The 24,818-nt window shown below is 39.4% G+C and overlaps 2 protein-coding genes across 6 annotated transcripts in view; one reads left to right on the forward strand and one right to left on the reverse strand.

Annotated features, from left to right (window-relative positions):
- Nucleotides 1-49: 49 nt before the first annotated feature.
- On the reverse strand, nt 50-4,000 carry LOC109049792 (GTPase IMAP family member 8-like). Its single transcript, XM_042772269.1, has 3 exons — nt 3,827-4,000; nt 2,160-3,143; nt 50-1,649 (listed from the first exon to the last, which is right to left on the reverse strand). Exons 1-3 carry the CDS (start codon nt 3,873-3,875, stop codon nt 754-756), a joined length of 1,929 nt encoding a protein of 642 aa, XP_042628203.1. The 5' UTR covers nt 3,876-4,000; the 3' UTR covers nt 50-753.
- Nucleotides 4,001-15,153: 11,153 nt separating this feature from the next.
- Nucleotides 15,154-24,818, forward strand: part of LOC109058027 (nuclear receptor ROR-alpha B-like) — a 37,938-nt gene continuing 28,273 nt past the window's right edge. For 2 of the 5 annotated variants that reach the window (XM_042772270.1, XM_042772274.1), the window contains exon 1: nt 15,154-15,229. In XM_042772270.1, the coding sequence (XP_042628204.1) occupies nt 15,160-15,229 (70 nt within the window). In that variant the 5' untranslated portion in view covers nt 15,154-15,159. Of the gene's footprint in view, nt 15,230-24,177; nt 24,679-24,818 lie in introns of those variants that run through there. The other 3 variants (XM_042772273.1, XM_042772275.1, XM_042772271.1) reach the window with 2 other exon arrangements.

Here is a 24,818-nt window from a genome sequence, read left to right on the forward strand (position 1 = left end):
ATTGAAAGAAACCTGTTGTGATAACACTGCTATTGAAGGAATGCAATTATCTGTTGATATTATCCTCTCTTTATATTATCTTTATTACTTTTTTTTATCTTATTGTTTTTTAGATTATTAATAATACTGTTTTATGAATAAGGTCAGTCCAATCACAGCTGCCCAAGGTATGTCATAGAAAGAGATCTATGGGACCAGGCAGGCCTTGGGCTCAAGGACTTTGATTAGGCCCCTTGGAACATTACTGGGCAAGAAGTTCTGCGACCAGTGCAAGCAGAGAAAGGGAGGTCTGAAACTGAGCAATTCTTGGATGCTGGCACAGAAAGTACACACACATATAGTAGCATCAATCTTCAATCAATCAGCATACAAAAGGTAGTGAGAAAGGTTCTTCAGATTATTATAAGTAAAAAAAAAAAAATGGTTCTTGTAAGAACTGTTAACAGAAAGATTCTTTGGGGAACCCAAAATGGTTCTTCTATTGCAATACTATGAAAATCCCCCTTTGGAACCTTTATTTTAAAAAGTGTACAGAGTTAAGCTTATACAATATTGAGAACACTTTACTACAGTTAATATCAGTGATTTACCAAAGTTTGAATTATTATTAAGGATATCCTCTAGTCTAGATCCTCACACCCTTTTACTAACCACAAGTAAAGCTGCTTTAGATTTCTTCACCCCTTCTGCGTGATATACTGTACCTGCATTCCTGTTTTAAACCCCGTAAAATTATAAAATGTATTGCAATAACTAACTTTTCTTTTTTGATGCTTTTTTATTCTGCTTCCTGTTAATCGTATCTGCGATAAGTTTTGCACCCGCTCCTCCTGCAAGAGTTGCTCCTCCTGTGATTAAAGCTGCAGGTAGAGCCAATCCAGTTCCTGCTGCCAGTGCTACACCTCCAATCACTCCTCCTACACCTGCTCCCACCAAAGCTCCCATTTTAGCAGTCTTGACAAGTCTCTTTTGTTCATCCTTCCTTATCTCGAGCTCCTCTTCTTGCCCTAATCTCCTGTCCTCCTCTCTCCGCCTCTCTTCTTCTTCCCAGATTTTCTTTTGAGCTTCCTGGTACATCTGATTAGTGTAATGCTCTCCTCCGTTGTCCTTCACCATTGTCTCTATCTTCCATAACAGCTTACTAACCTGTGCTTGATTTTCATTTGTGTTATCAAAAACCTGATAACCAGCTTTAAACTGTTTGATTAGTTCATTCATCTGCTTGTTTGTTGTCAGAAACTCCTCTACAGATGTTTTCAACTGATCCCCTCTAGTAAAAAGAAAGATGGTGTAATGTAAAGCATCTTCTCCAAAGTTCTCCTGAATCCATTTCACTGTGTTCTTCTCCTCAACTGTGAATCTCACATCCAATCTGATGACCAACAGAAACACATGAGGACCGGGAAGAGACATTTCTACACATCTCACTACTTCATCCTTCAGGTCTCGTTCACACATCGACGTGTCACACACCCCTGGAGCGTCAATCACTGAGATAATTCTACCTTCTACTCTCCGCTGATACTGTTGGCATTTTCCAGTCACAGATTCAGAACAAAATTCTTCTTTAAAAGCTTTTTGTCCCAGGATGGTGTTTCCTGTTGCGCTCTTTCCAGCTCCAGTTTTCCCCACCATCACAATTCTGAGATCTGACATGATTGAAGAAGATAACTTGTGTAAACAAATGCAATGTGCATTATAATTAATTGATTTGCCCACAATTTTTATGTCCAATGCTTGCACAGTTGTGCATTGTTGTTGCTGTCAATGACTGTGAATTCAAGCAACAGACATTGGAGTCTAAGTAGATTTCTGAAGTTAATTTATTACATTTACTTTATTTGCCTCAGTCATGTCAATATAACATGTCACATAGCCTATGATTGTCCACAGTAATGTTTTTATGAATAGATGTGACACACACAAAGTAGTGAATTCTTTGGTTCTGTGTCAAGATATATTTAAATGTGCAAAATATAAACATCAGAGGCACACCACAGTAGGCGACTTTACAGTACATGTCAAGTTGTGCATGTAAATACAATAAAAATGGCAAAGACTCAATGAATTATTTATCAAACAGCACCCTGGGTTTACTTTAAGGGACATTTGAGAAAAATATAGACAACAATAAAATAGACAGTTTTCTAGATTCTCACCTGCTTGGGTGTTTCTCGGGTCCCATTTTCCTATCCCGCTCAATTTCCAGTTTTCTGTTTGTTTCTGGATCACATTTACTTCTGCCATTTGTTCATATGAGAATTTCACTGATCTTACTAATGATCCACTTTCACCCACTTCAACATTCTCGCATTCTTGAAAAACCCACTCTTCATCTTCATGAGTTTCCTTTGTTTTTCTCACATGAGAAATAAGAGTTTCCTTTTCTGGTTGGATCACAGTATGTGTTATGTTTTCCTGTATTACACTTTTAAATGTCTTCCACAAGGTTTTACTTGTTTTTGTTTTGTCTCTTTCTCTGTGTTTCCTTGGGTCATCCTTTTTCTCTTCCAGTTTTTGCATTACTTTTTTAATCTTTGTTGGGGACTTTAAGTAGATGTCAGTATTGTAATGCTGGTCATAATTCTGTTTGACGATGTCATCAATCTTCTGTAGAAGCTTTGAGATGTGAGTTGGGTTCATTTCATTTATACTGTTGATTGCATGATATTTATCTCTGCAGTGTCTGACTAGCTCCTGAAATTGTGTACTAAGCATAAAGACCATCCATGCTTTGTTGGACATTTGTTCTCTTCCAATGAACAGAACAAGGGTGAACTTAAAAGCCTGTGGTCCAAAGTTCTCCTCAATTTGTTTCACAAGGATCCTCTCCCCCTCTTTCATGTTCTCCAGGTTGATCATCAGCAGGAACACATGAGGACCAGGGTGACAGAGAGAAACACTCTTTCTCATTTCATGATGCAGCTCTTCATCAGTCAGTTCAGTGGTGAAGAATCCCGGAGTGTCAATGACTGAGATGATTCTGTCCTCTACTCTTCCTCTCTGTATCTCACTCACTCTGGTTCTGGTCTCTTTAAAAGCCTTTCTGCCCAGTATTACATTTCCTGTTGCACTCTTTCCAACACCAGAAACACCCAGCAGCACAATTCTCAGCTCAGGTGAGTGAAATGTTCTCTCTGATTCTGCATGAAGATATAAAACAGTCACTCAGGTCTGGCTTTTCCTAAAGCAAGAGCTACAGCATTTCTCACAAGTAATAACTTGTAGGTAGTCATAAGGGGGGTTTGGTTCAACAATGCTGGAAGATGATGTACCGTAAGGCTGATAAACATATCATATTTCCAAATACAAACAAACCCAAAGTTCACATTGCATAAATACAAAATGGGCTTTAAAAAGTGAAAACCATTTTATGCTGGGATACATGAACTATATCTTGCTGTAACTTCATGTTAATTATTTATCCTTATTTATCTATCTATGATGAATTTATCTTATTTAAATACAAAATTACAGCACCTTTTTAAATCATACTGCAAATCTTTACATGTAAACAACATATATATATATATAGCCTATGTCAGATCCATATTTATTAACATAGTGTTTTTTCCTTTTCTCTTTTTAACTGAACTTTGGTAAATCTGTTACAGTGTTTCAATAATGAATTTATTACACTGTTTTCACATTTAGCATTTTGAAAGGGCAGGAAACACTGCAATAGACTTGCAGGTGAGAGTTCTGTCCTTTTAAGTTGTACTTACAAACTAATTTTAAAAAGATACAAAAGCATAGAAGTGCATAAAAGTACTCAAACATACTGTTCAGTAAGCACTGTTTGCTGTATGTAGAAAATGTAGCTCACCTGGATATCTTGGTGGTGTTTTATAATACCAGCAATCTGCAGTCTCCATGTTGAACTTCTAAACCCACAACAAACATTCCCTGAAAAAGCAATAAGAATACTGTAGCTGTAAGGTGTTTTATTCAAAGCCAGCTGTTCACTCTCAAGTGATGTTGTCTAATGTGTGTTGTGTAATGTCACCAAAATTCATTGTGTGGATGTTTGCATGTGAGCTTGACTTCTTAACCAGAATCCGGTACATTGCTTTTAACCACAAAGTTTCTTTTCTTCTGTAACAGCTTTGTAAACAGAGTGCCACTGTTGGCTTAACAAGTATTATTTGTAGTATTTTAGATCACTGATATACCTATAGTATATACTTTTATTTTATACCTACTTATATTTGTACATATAGCTGCATGAAACAGAGTTGATAGTTACAGTATGCATCAGCTGTAAAACCCAAATATAAACAATGATCTTGAAAACAAGATAAATCATGTTGAATTTCCACCGTTAATGTGATAACACAACCAAAAACAAACAAGTAAATACATAATAATAATTTTAAAAAGACTTGCATTTTTAGGCAAGATATATTTAACTGGTTGAACATTCTTGTTCTGTGCTTCTGGTTTGATCTGGTATGTGCACCTCTTGTGGTTGAGTGCCCACAAGTTGCTAAGAAGCAACTTTTTCTGATCCTCACACCGAAACAGCACATATTAAGTACAAATGTGTGCTAAATATGGGAATCCTATATAGTACTTTAGATTTTTGGCCAATTTTTATTTGTAATAAACCTCTGGTACTGATATTTTCTGAACTTAAGATTTATCTCTTGTGTGCAGCAGAACTAGCATAATTTCTCTTTCAAGAGAGACAGGATGTGGCACTTATGTTTTTACATTTTGTTCAAAAAAAGTCCTTATAAGCACCAAAACTTTATATTAAATCCTTCAATCCCAGCTATCAGTGTCTCCAGTGATATACTTTTTTAGGAAATATGGATATGGAATTTCAGTTTTTTTTAGATGTGCTGTATTTATTTATTGCACGTTTTGTAGTAAGTGATCCTGATTTGGCATGTTCTGAGGGGTATACAAATCATTATAATTGTTGGGGCACAATTGCTTTCAGAAATAACTATGTTTGTTCTCATCTTCCTAAAAAAAACAAACATTTAAAATGGCACAGTATTGTGATGAGAGGCTGATGAGATTTAAAATGTAAGCCCCTCCAATACCTGTGCAATACCTAGACTTGCTGTCTTTGTACTTACTTACTGTAATGTAAGCAGGGGCGAGATGGTGTGAGAATCCAAATGCAAGCACAGATTTATCAGAAAAACACTAACATTGAAAATCCAGACCTGAAACAAGAATACAGTCCACAGATAGGAGGTGGGAGCAACTTGGAAAAAACATACAGTAACAGTGACTGACAAAACACAACTGAAATACAGCGGTATACATAAGTTAACCAGGGGCTGACGTGCGTCAGGTGTGGATGATTAGCTGGCATGATATCTAATAAGGGTAGGTATGGTAACAAGCAAGGCAAACAGGGACACTGTACACAGGAAGAGGGCAAAGAAACAATAGAAGAATACATTTCAACGTAAGAGTTCAAAACACAAGACAGGGGAACATAAACTGGAATTATCAGAGAAAACCTTAAGGACCGGCTTCCAAACACTCCTAAACAAAACAAAAAAAGGATCAGGGGGAGGGATGGGGGGAGACGGAGGGCCAGGTCTGTGAGGTGGAGGCTGATCTGGAGATAGAGGTGGAACAGAGTGGCAGGGCGGTGCCAGAGACATAGGTGGAGGTGACAGAACTGGAGACCAGGGCGGAGCTTATGACCACCACAGAAGATCTGGCAGAGTTAGAAACTACCATGGTGGAGCAGAAGACCATCACAGTAGAGCAGACGGGACCAAAGATCCCCACGGTGGAGTAAAAGAACCACCGCAGCAGAACTGACGAGACTGAAGATCTCACAGCTGAGCAGAAGACCACCAGGGCAAAGCACATGGCAGGCAGAGAGTTTAGGAACGACCTCCGTGATCGTTACATGACAGGCAGAGAGAGGGGTGTAGCAGCCATTTTAATAGTGGGGGGAACAGCTTTCAGGTGATGTCACCCTCAACGGCCAAACAAATTATGTACATAATGTGAAAAGTAAGTACATTCTTGTTCATATAATAAATTCTATATAGAATACCGATTGCTGTGTTTTAGAGCACCTAGTGACAATTTTGGAAACATGCCATGGTAGCTTACAGGAAGCAAGACAGCTTACAGGGACCTATTTTTTTGTCATATCATACTAAAAAACCCTAACTCTAACCCTAATTTTAAAAAATAACTGCAGGACTTGGGACTTTGAGACCACTGTGGACATCTATACATAATTTTTTATTAAATAAAGATATTTTATGCACAATATTTCAGTTACACTACAGTTAAACAACTTTTAACCCTGACCTAATTCTTAACAGTTGGACAAAAATGTCTTTAAAAACTATTGGAACACATTGACTTTACCTATATAACCAATTTTATTTAACAATTTAAACATAAAATGAGATAAATAAATAAATAATATATATATATATATATATATATATATATATATATATATATATATATATATATATATATATATATATATATATATATATATACTAATGTTTAATTCCTTAAAATATTGGCAAGTAGTCCCAATTAAAAAAAACTCTGCCTTAAAATAGACAAATCTCTTCTATCAACAAATTTCACCTGTATACATTCTGGAGTGGTCGAGCAACTGTCCTTCCCCCTCTCTTTCAGTGACATGACGTGACAGACTGCCTTTCCTACAGACCAATTAAAGTTAAGAACACAGCTGTAATGAATTAAAGCACTTAAATATGATAAAGTATGATAAGGTATGATGAGTATTCGTCACAAAACTTTGCTTTATTGGGAAAGAATAATTCTACTCCAGACGTGAGTGGTGCGACATGACAAAATAACCCAATAATCAGTTATGCTGTCCGTGTTTACATTTACTCATTTAGCAGATGCTTTTATCCAAAGCGACTTACAAGTAGGAGAGCATATAGTAACACACACTGGATCCGGCATGACATGACACATCAGACGCCTCATTTTTAATGGGTTCTTTTGTGATGTCGCATGATTGCGTCGCATGATCACATTGCTCGCATGCGGTGTAGATGCCCCGTTAGGTCAAATAATAAAATAGAAATTAAATTGCATGATTCGTGTCATCATGACATAACACATACTTACAGTGTTTGAAAAAGAATGTAATCATGCTCTGCAGAATCAACTCTTTCTAAAAGTGTGGGGGACATGGGGGGCATGCCCCCCATACCAATCCACCCCTCATTCCCCGCGGCCGCTACGCACCTAGGCAGAGAGCTCAGAAATGGCCTCCTTGACCGTAACAAGACAGGCAGTGTATTCAGAGATGATCCATGGTCGTGACAGGACAAGCAAAGGGTTCAGAGATGGCTTCCTTGGCCATGACAGGGCAGACTCAAAGTTCAGGGATGGCCTCTTTGACCATGACAGGACAGACAGTGGGTTCAGGGATGGCCTCCTTGGCCATGACAAGACAGGCAAAGAGCTCAGAGATGGCTTCTGTGGTCGTGACAGAGCAGGCAGAGTGTTCAGAGATGACCTCCTTTACCGTGGCAGGACAGACAGAGGGTTCCATGACGACCTTCATGGCTGTGACAGGACAGGCACAGGGTTCAGGGATGTCCTCTGTTGCCGTAACAGGGCAGGCTGAGGGTTCAGGCACTGCCTTCATGGCCATGACAGGACAGACAAGGGGTTCAGTGGCAGCCTTCGTGGCTGTGACAGAAGAGGCAACATATTCAGAGGGTCAAGAGAAATGTGTGCGGCCCACACACATAAGATGACAATAGCCATCTCAGGAAGTGCAGTTAATGGTGGAAAGACCTCTGGAACCATCAGGCTTTGCCTGACAGGATAACTGTCTTTGGGGCTTGAGAGTGCAGAGGCTGCGGGGATGCTGGCCACTCGCACCGACATAAGCGGTGGGTCACCCACACTGGAAATCAGCCTCCCATGCCCAGGGGTATTCTTTGTATACTTTAGCATGTTGTCCCTGATGGCTGGAGACTAGCATAATTTGGCATTGCAGTCATGTTGGGACTAGGCTCTGGAGTGGCGGCCAAGATGGGGAGAGACTCTGGAGTGGCAGCCTTGAGGGGTAGAGACTGCATTTCTCCTCCATGACTCCCACAGTAAATGCAGAACTGGTCAGCTACAGTACATGGTAATATAATGCTCCAGTGTCCAGTTAGGATGCCACAGAGGCATTACATGAACTGAGCAGCTCGGACAGCCATTGTGTCAGGTGTGCCAGCTCCACAAAGTCCATGACATATTCCTCTATAAAATGATGTAATGTCCATGACATATTCTTCTATATGACAAGACGCATAATTTGTGCTGCTGGATTCATAGTTTGGTTGATCATTCTGTTACGTGAGCAGGGACAAGATGGAGTGAGAATCCAAATGCAGGCACAGGTTTAATAGACAAACATGAACATAGCTAATCCTGTAAGGGAAACAGGTAAATTAAGGGAATTAATTATGATATTTGTAGGGAATTTGGACAGAATCAATATTTTACAGCTTATCAGTTGAATGGGCAAGGGATTCAATGAATGGGCCGTATAACATCAACTCTGCAATGGATATTAATATCCGAGGTATAGTGAAAACACTATTTATTAGTGTGGTAACAAGATCGACAGTTTAAGACATTAAATTGTAAGCACACTTTTCAATATAATTAAGACTTTACTGGACATATCTAAAACATATAAACCAATGTCTTGGAGAGACCAGTCGTTGGACGCTGACTGAAGGATGGGTGTGGAGTCATGTTGGTTGGTTGAAGTTTTGGTGACGGGCACAGATCAAGTCAAGTCTGCTTGATTGTCAATTCTTCCACATGTACAGTACATACATACTGTACAGAGAATTGAAATTGCATTACTCTTAGACCCTTGGTGCATATAACACTAACAGCAGAACATTAAATACAGATAAAATATAAAGTATAACTATACAAATATACAAAAAGGTCATGTAAAAAGAAAGATAAGTAAAGCAGTACAAGGCACATGGCAGATAAAGTGCAAACCAGTGAAGTAGACAGTGCAGATATAATGATTGTAGTGCAAAGAGCTTATTCCGTCTAATTAAAGTGTCAAAAATCTCAGAGAGCAGTTCTTTATTTAAACTGACAGAAGAAGTAGTTGAATGAGGTCAGTTAAATGCTGAATGAGGTAATGAGCAGACCAATGCTGCACAAAGTGTCTGGTACAGGTCCCAGTGTGTAGTGGGAGCTGGGTGGGGGTTTCAGAGTTCAGTGGTGCATGGGGAAAAGGGTGGGGGGGGCAAGGTCGGGAGGGAGTTCAGCTTCCTGACAGCCAGATGAATGAAGCTGTCTTTCAGTCTGCTGGTCATGGCCTGGAGACTCCACAGTCTCCTCCCTGATGGCAACAGACTGAAGAAGCTGTGTGACCGGTGAGTGGGATCACCTGCGATGCACAGGGCTTTACGGGTGAGACGGGTTCCGTAAATGTCCTGGAGGGAGGGGAGGGAGACACCAACGATCTTCTAAGCTGCTCTCACTATGTCTTGAAGGGTCGCAGACACGTTGCAGGCACCATACCACACAGTGATCCAGCTAGTCAGGATGTTCTCGACGGTGCCTCTGTAGAAGGTGCACATGATTGGGTCTCTGGCTTTTCTCAGTTTGTGGAGGAAATAGAGACGCTGCTGTGCTTTCTTGGCCAGTGCTGCGGTGTTGTAGGTCCAGGAGAGGTCCTTTGTGATGGCAGTGGCGGCTCGTGGGTTTTAAAATAGAGGAGGCACACTAATTGTATTGGTCTGGGATCCCTGTCGATTATTATTATTTGCTTAACCGCTTTAAAATGGCTTTTCGGTTGCTTTTAGTCAGAAAACGTAAAGAAAACGACACACATACAACAAGATAATATAATATCACTTACCTGTTCTATCACCTGAAACACCATTCCTTCTTAAAAGTCTGTGTTAAAAGAGAGCTGCCTGTTGTGCCATTTAATTAAGCCGACAGCTGTATTCTATATCCAGCTTAGACGTGTTTTCCCTTTTTTTAATTTGTATATATACTGTTTGAATGACAGCTTGGTAAATCTGTTGGCAATCAAATATTCTATATCGCTACTCATCATAAGTACCTAGTGCCTTATCAGTGCAGCGTGAGACGGTCAAACTAATATCACGTAATTTACGTCTCTATGATGATTGGTTGATATCAGAAGGGAGGCTAGCCTCCTCTACTAGGTTTCTTTTCTCAACACTCATCAGCGCTGAAAGTGAACATTCGATGCTAATTGGCCATTTCTTTTTTACCAACGGAGGCATAAGAGCTCAGCTCTGCCCCGGCCTCTCCCTCCCCTCCTCTACAAACAAAAAATACGCATTCTGTGATATGAACTTAAATTAATTGTGAATTTTTATTAACATTAAATAGTCTTCCTCCCATTTTCACCTCAAAATTTTGGGGAGGCTGTGCCTCCCCTGCCTCCCCTGACGAGCCGCCACTGCTGTGTTGTGCACACCCAGGAACTTGGTGCTGCTCACCCTCTCCACAGTCGCACCATTGATGGTCAGAGGAGCATGCTGAGTGTGCGCTCTCCTGAAGTCAACAACAATCTTCTTCGTCTTCTCCACATTCAGAGAGAGATTGTTTCCCCTCCAAATACATAAATCAACCTTGTTAGACACATTGTCTGAATTTTCCCGCTCTCGCAGAGTATAATTTAGACATGATTTCTACAGGTCCTTCTCAAAAAATTAGCATATTGTGAAAAAGTTCATTATTTTCCATAATGTAATGATAAAAATTAAACTTTCATATATTTTAGATTCATTGCACACCAACTGAAATATTTCAGGTCTTTTATTTTTTGAATACTGATGATTTTGGCATACAGCTCATGAAAACCCAAAATTCCTATCTCAAAAAATTAGCATATCATGAAAAGGTTCTCTAAACGAGCTATTAACCTAATCATCTGAATCAACTAATTAACTCTAAACACCTGCAAAAGATTCCTGAGGCTTTTTAAAAACTCCCAGCCTGGTTCATTACTCAAAACCGCAATCATGGGTAAGACTGCCGACCTGACTGCTGTCCAGAAGGCCATCATTGACACCCTCAAGCGAGAGGGTAAGACACAGAAAGCAATTTCTGAACGAATAGGCTGTTCCCAGAGTGCTGTATCAAGGCACCTCAGTGGGAAGTCTGTGGGAAGGAAAAAGTGTGGCAAGAAAAAAACGCTTCACAACGAGAAGAGGTGACCGGACCCTGAGGAAGATTGTGGGAGAAGGACCGATTCCAGACCTTGGGGGACCTGCGGAAGCAGTGGACTGAGTCTGGAGTAGAAACATCCAGAGCCATCGTGCACAGGCGTGTGCTTTTGAACCAGAAACAGCGGCAGAAGCGCCTGACCTGGGCTACAGAGAAGCAGCACACTGGACTGTTGCTCAGTGGTCCAAAGTACTTTTTTTCGGATGAAAGCAAATTTTGCATGTCATTCGGAAATTAAGGTGCCAGAGTCTGGAGGAAGACTGGGGAGAAGGAAATGCCAAAATGCCTGAAGTCCAGTGTCAAGTACCCACAGTCAGTGATGGTCTGGGGTGCCATGTCAGCTGCTGGTGTTGGTCCACTGTGTTTTATCAAGGGCAGGGTCAATGCAGCTAGCTATCAGGAGATTTTGGAGCACTTCATGCTTCCATCTGCTGAAAAGCTTTATGGAGATGAAGATTTCGTTTTTCAGCACGACCTGGCACCTGCTCACAGTGCCAAAACCACTGGTAAATGGTTTACTGACCATGGTATTACTGTGCTCAATTGGCCTGCCAACTCTCCTGACCTGAACCCCATAGAGTATCTGTGGGATATTGTGAAGAGAAAGTTGAGAGACGCAAGACCCAACACTCTGGATGAGCTTAAGGCCGCTATCGAAGCATCCTGGGCCTCCATAACACCTCAGCAGTGCCACAGGCTGATTGCCTCCATGCCACGCCGCATTGAAGCAGTCATTTCTGCAAAAGGATTCCCGACCAAGTATTGAGTGCATAACTGAACATAATTATTTGAAGGTTGACTTTTTTTGTATTAAAAACACTTTTCTTTTATTGGTCGGATGAAAAGATGCTAATATTTTGAGATAGGAATTTTGGGTTTTCATGAGCTGTATGCCAAAATCATCAGTATTAAAACAATAAAAGACCTGAAATATTTCAGTTGGTGTGCAATGAATGTAAAATATATGAAAGTTTAATTTTTATCATTACATTATGGAAAATAATGAACTTTTTCACAATATGCTAATTTTTTGAGAAGGACCTGTATATTAAGAATATAACACATTTTAGTTATTTAGTTATGCAATGCATTGATATTCATTTATCCTCCTCTTAGCATCATTTTAGGATGGCTTGATGCATTTATATATTTAAAGGCAGTCTACAGTATATGCTGTTCTGTGAATGTGAGAATGTGTTCTGTCTGGATTTGGTCTCTGTCCTTGGTGGGGAAACAAACCCAGCGAAGTCTTAACTCATGAGTTTCCTCATGGTTTTACTCATGTTGGTCATGATGTGTTGTCTCTTCGACCCTTAATTTTGGGTTGCTTGCCCAAAATTTGACAATCTCCTTCCTGTGTTGGAATTATCAATAATTGTTATTTTGTTTTAACACCGCAAGCTGTTTAAAGCTACTAGTTAGTTAGACTTGCTTCAGCCATGTGGCACCAGGATCCCGGAAAGATTTATGGTTATCCATCTGGCTATCTTGGGCCACTTTGTGGAATTTGCATCTGTGTAGTTTCAACACTGTTCTGATTGGATCTTAAATTGTCTGATTCGCTCTGATATCCTACAGTCCATATACAGGAACAACGACTGACAATTGAAAACAATTGAAACATAGTAGTACATATACACAAATGAACAAGGGGCTGATGATGGACAAGTGTGTTCCTTGGTGATTAGTATGGTAACTTATAAGGGTAACTATGGTAACAAATAAGGCAGTAAGGCAAATAGGGACACTGAACACAGGAGGGCATAGAAACAATCAGAGAATACAATTAAAAAATATAGCCGTAAGCGCTTTAAGGCATTTAAGAACATACAAATAAAGACATTATTTAATCAAGCATGTAACAACCTAAATCATCGATTAAGAAGAGCATTTTCTGCAATTCCAAGTAATTTATCATAGAAATATGATTATTTTAAGATTTCTGGATGTTATAGCACCACCTATGGTCCAATTTCCATAACGCACCATTCTGTGTCAATGCTTCTCATTTACTTTGAATGGAGTGACGTCAAGCGTTGCTGAAATGAACTGTAGGTCTGTCGCGTCGCGTTGGGACAGTTGCTCACTGCAGAAGCTGAAAACTTTTTTCCAGCGCCAATGCAGGCGTCAGCTAATCAGATCACCTTATGCAAATACCCTGGTGCAGACGCTACCCAAACGCGTTAATGCAACACCCGAAAACTAATGTGATTGGCTGTTGTCACTATGACGGTCGCATCAGCACCAAGCTTCAGAAACAGTACACGATCCGTTCCACCTGCACGATCCGTTCTACGCATGCGTAGTAGACTCTTTAGAAAACGCACATGCGCAAATGATAATTCTGTTTTGCGACGATTTACGACACTGCACGATCTGTTCCACGCACGTATATTTGTACTGCGAGACTTTCATTCACTCACAGCGAAAGAAAATGGAGTTCAGCGGAAGAAATGAGAAGTTCGCCCTTTACAATGCAGTTAGGCAATATTTGGTTGACGGGTTAGTGGATGCGGACCTCAGACCAAAACACGGCAAGTTAAGTAAGTTAAGCCTAATACCATAAATTAAGCCTAATACCTACACAAATATGCCGCAAGTGGTGCCGCCTAGCCGTCAAGTGTTTCATTGCATGCGTGGTAGGTACCGATAGTGTAGGAAAACCGTGACGTTTTCTACTACGTAATTACGCGCATGCGCAGAACGGATCGTGCAGGTGGAACGGATCGTGTACCGACAATGCCCTCCATTAAGCATCGACGCCGATGCCCCATGTGAATGTACCGTAAAACTTTGTATGCTTGTTTAGAATCATCTGTCGCATGTGCTTACCTAGTTTCGTGAAGTTTTGCATTTTCATTTAGGATTTATTGCCTTTTGTGTATATTTGGACAAGCCCTCCATGGTTCTGTTACTGTGACCTCGGATTGAGCTCTTACATATGTAGTTCGAGTTTGGCAAAAATGTCTCTTTCCATTCAAGAGTTATAGGCATTTCTGTAAAAGTCGCTCCACCCCTTATGACCTTTTGACGTCCCATCGTGACGGTGAGTCGAATGTATTTTGATAATTATTTACATTCACCCTCCAGAGAATCCTCACTGGTTTGGTTCCAATTGGGTGAAAAGCCTAGGACTAGTTCACAAAAGTAGGTTTTAAAAAAAATCCAAAATACACAATTTCACTGGGGTGACGATCGAATTCAAACCAAGGATTCCAATGATATAAGACACTTGAGCCTGAGATTAATGGATCAGGAGTTAAAGAGCATTTAATACTTTTGGTCACTGCATCATCAGGCTGATTGGGGTGAGCCTTTGTGACATTGTAGACGGTGTGAGTACTATCATCCCTCCAAGTTTCAAGTCTCTATGACTTAGTCAGTGGTGGAAAGAGTACTAAAAAAAAATTACATACTTAAGTTAGAGTATTGTTAATGAAGGAATAATAACAGTTTGCTGAATGTTATTGCGTTACAAAGTACTTTAGTATTATTATCATTTTTTACACAAAATGAGGTGATGTGAGCATTAAGGAGTATTAAAGAGCAGATCATATGGTATTTTAAAGTGTCCCAATATTGTGTTGGAGTCCCATACAACAGGTTTAAATGCATCTAAGGTCAGAAAACATTGTAATTTTCTCAGAAAATACATTTAATATTAGAATATTTTTTCAAAGATTTTGAAACGATTTCGTTAGAAGCAGTTCTGAGCTTAAAGTCTGTAAACGCCTCCCTTTCATAAGCATACTCTGCTCTGATTGGTCAGCTGGCCAAGTATGTTGCGATTGGTCTTTCCATATACAATACATGTAGGAAACGAAACGCCCATTAACATAATTAATTTTTTGCACCGCAGCATTACTTGTAAACAAAGATGTGATAAGATTACAAAAATGGCATCGATATTACCTTATCAATACGAGCCCGAGTCCACAAATGGTATCGATGCAGTCGCTCAACCAGAAACTCCATCGCAAGCACGACTTGATCAGAACGTTTCTCAGTGGTAAGTTTAAACTTTGTATGTGGTACCTTATGTGATGTCACAGCAGTTTTATTGCTTTCATTATTATTATTATTTATTTATTTATTTGAGGTGCACGTGTGGAAACTGTGTTTATTATACCCAATGAGGATGAAAACACAGCGTCTTCTCGACCCTGATGTAACGACACTAACTAGTGGAAGGGTTTGAGGTCAGGTCAGAGTGTTCATATTTCGCCGGCAGGTAGGAATTATGCAAATGTGTTACCTTGAGACGTATATAGGTAACAGACAGAAGATGCAAAAATATAATGACTCGTTAAGGCAGTTCAGAGTCCACTCTTTCTTTTGAGAGACAATATCTTTATTTATCATGCAGTTTATTTGATTAACAAATTTTGCAGACTGTTTGCATTGGATAGCTACGTTATTAACTGCAAAAATATATATTTTTCGAAAACTCATATGGCCTGCTCTTTAAACACTCTCATGTAATGTCTGCTACAAGTGAGACTCATAGAAGTATAAAACTTGTGATGTTCCAGGAAATGCCTTATGGACAAATGCATCTGATTTTTTGTGTAACTGTGACGTCTAATCGATTATTGGGGGAAGTCGTGGCCTAGTGGTTAGAGAGTTTAACTCCTAACCCTAAGGTTGTGGGTTTGAGTCTCGGGCTGGCAATACCACGACTGAGGTGCCTTTGAGCAAGGCACCGAACCCCCAACTGCTCCCCGGGTGCCGCAGCATAAATGGCTGCCCACTGCTCCGTGTGTGTGTTCACGGTGTGTGTGTGTGTGTGTGTGTGTGTGTGTTCACTGCTGTGTGTGTGCACTTTGGATGGGCTAAATGCAGAGCATGAATTCTGAGTATGGGTCACTATACTTGGCTGTATGTCACTTGCACTTTTTTTTAATCCAAATTGGTCTATAAATTATACAGAGAAAGCAGCAAAGAACATAACCTAATTAATTAATGAATCTCCTACTTATATCATACGTACATCTGCACTGTTATTTATGATGAGAAAATTTGCAGCAAGCATACACTGAACAAAAGTGGCGTTTCAGCTGTGTTCATAAAATCAACAAGTTGTATGTGATTGGTTATAACACGCAACACTGTAAAAAGAATCATGGTGCAGTTAAGCAGATATAAACTTAATGCTGCAGCACTTTTCAACACTTTTCATTTTAATTTTATTCGCACAGCTGTAATGGGTTTAGTTTAACTTAGTTTACAGCAGAATTTTTGTGTTCATATGTTGCTATAGGCCTAGTTTCTAAAAAGCTGAAACCGGGAAACGATAGCGAGGATATTACGTCATTGATAGGCGACAGTGAACCGGGACAAGCCAATAAATGGGTGTATATTTGTATATATCAATGTAAACTGTAAACCCGCATATAGTTTTTATTTTATGTTTATTTTTTATTTGAATGTCTTGTTATAATTTTATATGTTTTCATTTTGTTGTAGGTTCTAATAAAAAAAAAAAAAAAAACAACAAGAAAAAAAAACAAGCCATTACATTGGAATTTCTCTGGAATTACAAATCCTTGGGGACTTTTGGGATGATTTAAGTACACAACTGCATGAAATGAAAACACTGTGCAAGTTGTTTTTGGGTATTTTATTACGAAAATCTTACATATTGTGCCTTTAATATGACTTTAAACCATATAAGCACAAGAAGACTTGCATGCTGTTTTCTGTACTGCACACACATCCAAAGTGCATGCAAAGAAAAAGATTTTTCGTGCAAACCATGATTTATCTGTCATATGCACATAAAAATGCATGCGCTCTTACTTCAATGTTGATTATTTCAGCTTCCTTTGAAGCTTTGTACATTTGGTTTAACTGCACTGTTAATGAGGGTGAGCTTTACCATTCAGCTGAACTATGTGCATGCGTTTAACGACGATTATGACACCTAGGCTTGGTTGTCAGCAAAAACCTTCAAATAATCTGTTGCTGCTAGGACATGTGTGACCTATAGAGGCAATACCCCAAACCTGTTCCATCAAAATATCACACCACCTCTGATGCAAGTAGGGATAACTGCAGGCTGAAGCAGTGGGCGTGGTGAAAGATTAGGGCGTGCCACCTTTTGCCATTCCCATTACTCCAACCTGCAGCTACCCATGTCTCCTCTGATGAGACTGTATTTAAATGCAGACATTGGAACCAGCTTCCAGAAGAGATCAGATGTGCTAAAACGGTAGTCACATTTAAATCTAGGCTCAAAACACATCTGAGCACTGTGCTGTGTCAGAATGATTATCTGTATTCTATGTATTCTCATTTTTATAATAAATGATGACTTGTTGCCATCATATAGTATCAATATGATTTCACAATCTACAGAACTATCACATTCTATGGGGCCTCCCACAGTTACATTCTGAGAAATCTAAATGGCCTTATATATAACTGCATTTAAACATTTAGGAAACCTATTTTTCTTCCAGAAGATGTCGCTGTTTCCATTCTCAATTCAGCCGAATTTATCATCCAGAAATGCACGGAATACAACCACTATTATGTACTTATGAGAGTGACACCGGAAATGCCAGGACAACGAGAGGGACCATCTGTATTTTTCAGGCAGGATATTTTCTGGAGGGAAAGAAGTGCTTTACACACTAAGTAATATTAGACTTAAAATAAAAAATCTCAATGTGTCATTAAAATGTTGTGATGCGTCAAGGATCCTCCGGAGTCTGAAATAATAGAGCTTAATCTTTCGAGGTCTGTCCCTCAAAGCTAGTGCCTCAAATTATAAATGCCACAGTTTCAAGGCCGAATGAGCCCTGCCTAATTTGTGAAAGATGGGGGAGTCCCATGTTATGTCTTAGAACAGGAAGTGATGTCAGATTATTTTCCTGTGTGGCAGTTATTTACATGGGATGCGTAACCACTATGATTGACACAATGACTGATAATCTTACTGCCCTATTTGTTCAATGGATTGAATTATTTTATGGACTGGGCATCAGGGTTGGGACTTGATAAGCTCTGGTCTTTTTGTTTAGTGCCTCTGGGTAGTGTGGCTTTCATGCACTGCATTCAGGATCAAGCAGATGAGAGAAAGTGATGAAAAAAGTGTCATCACATGTAAAGTGACCAGCACTTATGAGCCTAAACTCTACACTGAGGTTTCAGGTAAACACACTCTCATATATATATATATATATTATGCAACAGGTTACAGGTATACACTCTCTGTGTATATTATGCAACAACAACCTGATGTCACTGATGCAGTAAGTGTGAAAATATGCATTAATACGCAACTAAATCTGACTACCTGAAACCACTTTATCCACACACCCATGTAGACTCATTGCACACCTGCGGGTTGTTCCCATTACAGATTTCTGCTTAACACACACTTATCTGTTCTGTGCTCATCAGTCTGAACAGATGCTCTTTATTCTAGACACGTTTACATCGTACACTTCATTAGAGGAAATGCATTGCAGATTTTACCTAGGACCTTGTACCCTATCTACCCTATCTCTATTTTTTTTCTCACACTCGTTCTCTTCCCCTGTTTCACTCCTGGTAGTTCTATTTGTGTCAATAAAACTGGGTTATTTATTTGGAGCACGAAGCTGAAAGCAGCCAAAAATCCACCACAGGCCATGTGCACACATCTCCATACACGTGAGTGAGATCGCAGGTGTGTGTTTGAGGCTGTGTGTGTGTGTGTGCAATGACCAACTGATCTAGCTGATATTTAATCTAAACTCCGTGAATGAGGTATTTGGAAATGTGCACATGTAAGCACTACACTGACTCCACTCTATCGCACCTCTCACTCATATTCCCGAAAAAACTGTGTTTTTTATATAAATAAAATTGTATTAAAAGTGCTCTAAGAGATTTCTGCTAGAATATGTATAAAATATTCCCACTACCTGACATGGCTGAAATAAGTGTCCTGTGACTGTCTAGACTGAAAAACAGCAAAACGAAATAAAAAGTTGGAGCTGGCACACACTTTTGTAGCCAATTTAGTTGTCATGTTGCAGTTTTTTTTTTAGGGTGGAGGTTTTGTAGAGTTGTTTATAATTATCAAAATGAGTAAAACTGTTCATAGCACATTTATTTATTTATTATGAGTTTTCTGAGGTTAAGAATGTTTCTATAATATTAACAGTATTACAAAAATGTATTTTTTCCACTGTATTATTAGGAATTACTTTATTTTTGTAAAATTAGATTTCTTAACGCTCAAATTTCTTATTTTTCTGAGTACTGTCTATATATGAGTCAGTCAGTTAATCAATCAACCAATCAAAATTAGCCTCAATGTTTTAAATGCATGGACTATGAAAATAAGTGTGAACAGTGACATTTCGAAATGAAGCAAATAATTCCATTTTAAAGGGGTCCTATTATGCTCTTTCACAAAGTCTTGATTTTGTTTTGGGGGTGTACTAGAACAGGCTCTCATACTAGGTTGTTCGAAAAACACATTTTTCACATATTTTACATTATTACAATACCTCTCGCCCCAGTATGGCATGAACGGCTGGAATAGTTCCTGCATCAAATGAAGGCCCGCCTTCTAAAATACGAAGGTGCTGTGATTGGTTAGCTTGGCCAGTGTGTGTTGTGATTGGCTCCACTCGGCGCCTGGTCAGGAAATGTCACACGACCCCTTACAATAGCCGCCTGCCAGCTTCAGTGTAAATATTGTGTCAAAATCAAATAAATTTGAGCATGATTTAAACCCAGATGATTGTAACCACTCTAAACTCATCTTCCTTGGGAAAGCTAGCATGTATCCGACATAGTGATAACACTCATTGCCTTCTCTAGTGCAGCTCAACCAGGTCTCGTCCCATTCGTTGATCTTTGTGATATCACAAATCCCGGAAAATATTCCTTGTAGTCCAAACGAGTCGTTCCTTGTAGTTTAAAAAAAAGTGATTTCTGTTAAATAAAATATCTCCTTTTGAATCGGACTTTCAGCTTTGTAACTTTGCAGATCTTTTTTATGCTCAAACAGCAACATTACAGCCTAACTAAAGTTGAAAAAGTGAAAAAGCATAATAGGACCCCTTTAAGTTGGAATGGCACCAGTAATCTCTATGCGCTACGAACCTTGGTTTTCCTATGCCGAGAAGCAGGGAGGATGGATGTCCATCATATCCATATTGTGCTTGCATGAATTTGATTTGATCTAAGTTCCACATTCTGCATATATTCCAGTAAAGAGAACTGGCTGACACCGCAGTGTTACGGTAATGAATGACACATTGTCCACATCACAGGAATGTACATTCATATGAGGAGACTCTAAACTCAGCATCTCTGTGTAAGTACTGTCATGTTGTACAGTGAAGCTGGAGCTTTACAGACATATATATACAGGTGCTGGTCATATAATTAGAATATCATCAAAAAAATTATTTATTTCACTAAGTGAAACTTGTATATTATATTCATTCATTACACACAGACTGATATATTTCAAATGTTTATTGTGCTGCTTATTGATTATAACTGACAACTAAGGAAAATCCCAAATTCAGTATCTCAGAAAATTAGAATATTACTTAAGACCAATACAAAGAAAGGATTTTTAGAAATCTTGGCTAACGGAAAAGTATGAGCATGTACAGCACTCAATACTTAGTTGGGGCTCCTTTTGCCTGAATTACTGCAGCAATGCGGCGTGGCATGGACTCGATCAGTCTGTGCTGCTCGGGTGTTATGAGAGCCCAGGTTGCTCTGATAGTGGCCTTCAGCTCTTCTGCATTCTTGGGTCTGGCATATCGCATCTTCATCTTCACAATACCCCATAGATTTTCTGTGGGGTTAAGGTCAGGCGAGTTTGCTGGCCAATTAAGAATAGGGATACCATGGTCCTTAAACCAGGTACTGGTAGCTTTGGCACTGTGTGCAGGTGCCAAGTCCTGTTGGAAAATGAAATCTGCATCTCCATAAAGTTGGTCAGCAGCAGGAAGCATGAAGTGCTCTAAAACTTCCTGGTATACGGCTGCATTGACCTTGGACCTTAGAAAACACAGTGGACCAACACCAGCAGATGACATGACACCCCAAACCATCACTGACTGTGGAAACTTTACACTGGACCTCAAGCAACATGGATTGTGTGCCTCTCCTCTCTTCCTCCAGACTCTGGGACCCTGATTTTTACTTTCATCAGAGAACATAACTTTGGACCACTCAGCAGCAGTCCAGTTGTCTGTTGTTCAAGAGTGGCTTGACACAAGGAATGCGACAGCTGAAACCCATGTCTTGCATACGTCTGTGCGTAGTGGTTCTTGAAGCACTGACTCCAGCTGCAGTCCACTCTTTGTGAATCTCCCCCACATTTTTGAATGGGTTTTGTATTTTACAGTCCTCTCCAGTGTGCGGTTATCCCTATTGCTTGTACACTTTTTTCTACCACATCTTTTCCTTCCCTTCGCCTCTCTATTAATGTGCTTGGACACAGAGCTCTGTGAACACCCAGCCTCTTTTGCAATGACCTTTTGTGTCTTGCCCTCCTTGTGCAAGCTGTCAGTGGTCGTCTTTTGGACAACTGTTAAGTCAGCAGTCTTCCCCATGATTATGTAGCCTACAGAGCTAGACTGAGAGACCATTTAAAGGCCTTTGCAGGTGTTTTGAGTTAATTATTTGATTAGAGTGTGGCACCAGGTGTCTTCAATATTGAACCTTTTCACAATATTCAAATTTTCTGAGATACTGAATTTGGGATTTTCCTTAGTTGTCAGTTATAATAATCAAAATTAAAAGAAATAAACATTTGAAATATATCTGTCTGTGTATAATGAATGAATATAATATACAAGTTTCACTTTTTGAATGGAATTAGTGAAATAAATCAACTTTTTGATGATATTCTAATTATATGACCAGCACCATACACACATATTGTATATATATATATATATATATATATATATATATATATATATATATAAATATATATATATATATATATATATATATATATATATATATATAATATATAATTTTTTTTTTAAAAAATCCTCACATGATTCTGACTTAGAAAGAACATCTAAACCTGCATTTCTGTGGTGGCCCCTGTAGTCTCCCATAGGCCTCGCACATATGATGTATGTAGGACACAGTCTGAGGTGGGTTTCTATCTATGGAGAGGTGTTGAGTGTCTGGTCAAGTGGGCTTTGCGTGATGGCTTCTGTGGGAACGCTTCAACGTAGTGCTGTGGGGAGATATTTTCCATGTGTGGTGTTAACGTTCAAACCAGGGTCTGACCAAAATGCCATTTCCATCATCTCATCATTGCCTCTGCTGATATCCATTTTAATGGCAGTTCAGAAATTTTTGTCAAAACCTAACCTTTACATTCATGTTGTTGAGACATGGTAGCTTTTAATACTGTTAGTAATTTATAAACGTAATTAATAAAAATAACAATAAACAACAAACTCTCTGTGGAGGACCCCTTAAGGTGCGATCATATTTACTTTTGTTCGGCAAATGTAAAAATAAAAATGGAATTGTATTGATGGGAATTCATGTGATCAGGAAATTCATATGAATGTGAAACACTTTCTCATGTAGATTTCACATCAGGGTCAAGTTGGACACTGACCAACAAATAGCTGCTTTGTTTTAAAGTGAGTTCTCTGTGAGCTGCACTTCATACATTTCTATTCTGTTGATAACAGACAATGGTGCTTTTTTGTCTGCTTTTTTTGTTCGAAGAATTAGGAAACACATGTTTAGAGCTTTAACACAACTTCAGAGCTTTGAAGGCCCACTAAGATCCTCTTCGAGGGCCCCCATGATTTCTACTCAAGGGGACACCAGCCCCCACCAACAGAATGTGATTTTTACTGAGGGGGATTCCCTAACCACCTCCACCCCCAGAATGTGATTTCAAGGGGGCCCAATGCAATATACTACAAGGGGCCCAGTGATGCCACTGACTAGGGGCTCTTGTGCTGAGGATTCCTATGGTAATTTCAATTTCGGAGGACCGTGACAGTTTGAAGGCCTGGTCTCTGGCCCAACTTAAAAGTCTGGAACAGGCATTCAATAAAAACATAAAAGGATAGAATACCCCAAAATTAAAATTCTATCATCCTCAAGTTGTTCCAAACCAGTATGCGTTTCTTTCTTCTGCTGAACACAATATATATGTGGTGCATCTGGCCTAGGACTACAGATGAAAACTAGCCTTCTGGCTAACTCTGGCATATATTTTTTATTTTTTGAAGAAGAAGAAAAAGAAAACTGGCAACCAAACAGTTTACTGACTTCCAAAGTATGGAACAAATACTATGGAAGTCGATGGCCATCTGATAAATTATAAAATGACAGAATTTTCATTTTTGGGTGAACTATCCTTTTAATATATTAATACCAGTAATGCGGGAATGTACATTTCTATGCCCAAGACCTATGATCATAAAATAGTAGGCTATAGGGATAAGGATATGTTGAATATCACAAATATGTATTCGTTGATTACCAGTTGAATAGTGTGTGGACACTCTGACATAGTCGTCTCATGTCATCCAGTGGCAGTTCAGTGCTGAATTCACATTACATAACACAGCACTGACGGATTATTGGCCTTGTGTCCAGAACCAATGAAACTCCTCTCTTAAAAAGGCAAAAAACATGACCCATTCGAGAGATAAATTGTAGTTATATTAAAATATTAAAATATTATTATTTATCCAGTTTCTGTAGTTTGGTAGGTACTGTAGGTAATATAAAATTACATGATATTTCTTGAGCAGAAAAAAAGTGCCTTGTAGTGTAGTGTGATGTAATTATAGATTTAAATAAACACATAAAATTAAAGTGGATTGGCCAAAAAGACTCATAAACTGCTCTTCGGTCCCCCGTTAAAAGCATTATTTTCTCGCTTCCCGCGCCTATTACATAATGATTGATGACATAACACCGTACTGGCTCGGGACAGCTCGAGCGCAGCGCTAGCCTGGACAGAGTCACTGCGCGCGCCAGAGGCCACTCGCTCTATTTATCCAACAAGTGCCCGTCCGTTTCTCTCGTTCTCTCTCTCTCTGGGACCGTTCAACGACTTGTCTTCGCCTTTGAAATGTCAATTACGCATGCTAGTTACATTAAAACGACAGCGAAGCGGAGGAACGTGTTGACATAAACCTTGTATGTTTATTGACCAGGCGCGCCAACTTTTAGGGAATAATTGAAAATGGCGATGTGCTTGTTAAAACGTTTGCGGCGTCCCGGTCGTTAGTGTCAGCAGCTGTCATTTTTCCTCTGGTTTTCTTTATTTTGAGTTGAATTTTAGTTTAATTGCTTTAGTTTAAATGAACTAACACTAATCACAACTAAACGATTCGGTAAGGAGGTGTGTTGGCGTAGAGAGTTTGGACAGGAAAGTAATGGAAAATGATGAGCCCGCGTCGCCGGACCCGAACCATGACAGCACTCAGAGAACAAGAGGTAAGCCTATCATTGATTAACCCATTACATACCTCAATACTGCATTAGTGGGAAATCATCGCGAGCGCGCGCGTGCGTTCGTGCATGCGTGTGAGAGAGAGTTTCACACACTTGTGAAACGTGGAACAAATTCGCGCGCA

This window comes from Cyprinus carpio, chromosome A16, assembly GCF_018340385.1.
Source record: "Cyprinus carpio isolate SPL01 chromosome A16, ASM1834038v1, whole genome shotgun sequence".
Lineage (NCBI taxonomy): Eukaryota > Metazoa > Chordata > Actinopteri > Cypriniformes > Cyprinidae > Cyprinus > Cyprinus carpio.

Coding starts and splice junctions, on each gene's coding strand:
- LOC109049792 (XM_042772269.1), bottom strand. CDS start 3,875: ATGGAGACTGCAGATTGCTGGTATTATAAAACACCACCAAGATATCCA. Junction 3,144..3,826: donor AACACCACCAAGATATCCAG/GTGAGCTACATT, acceptor ATCTTCATGCAG/AATCAGAGAGAACATTTCAC. Junction 1,650..2,159: donor CCCGAGAAACACCCAAGCAG/GTGAGAATCTAG, acceptor CAATCATGTCAG/ATCTCAGAATTGTGATGGTG.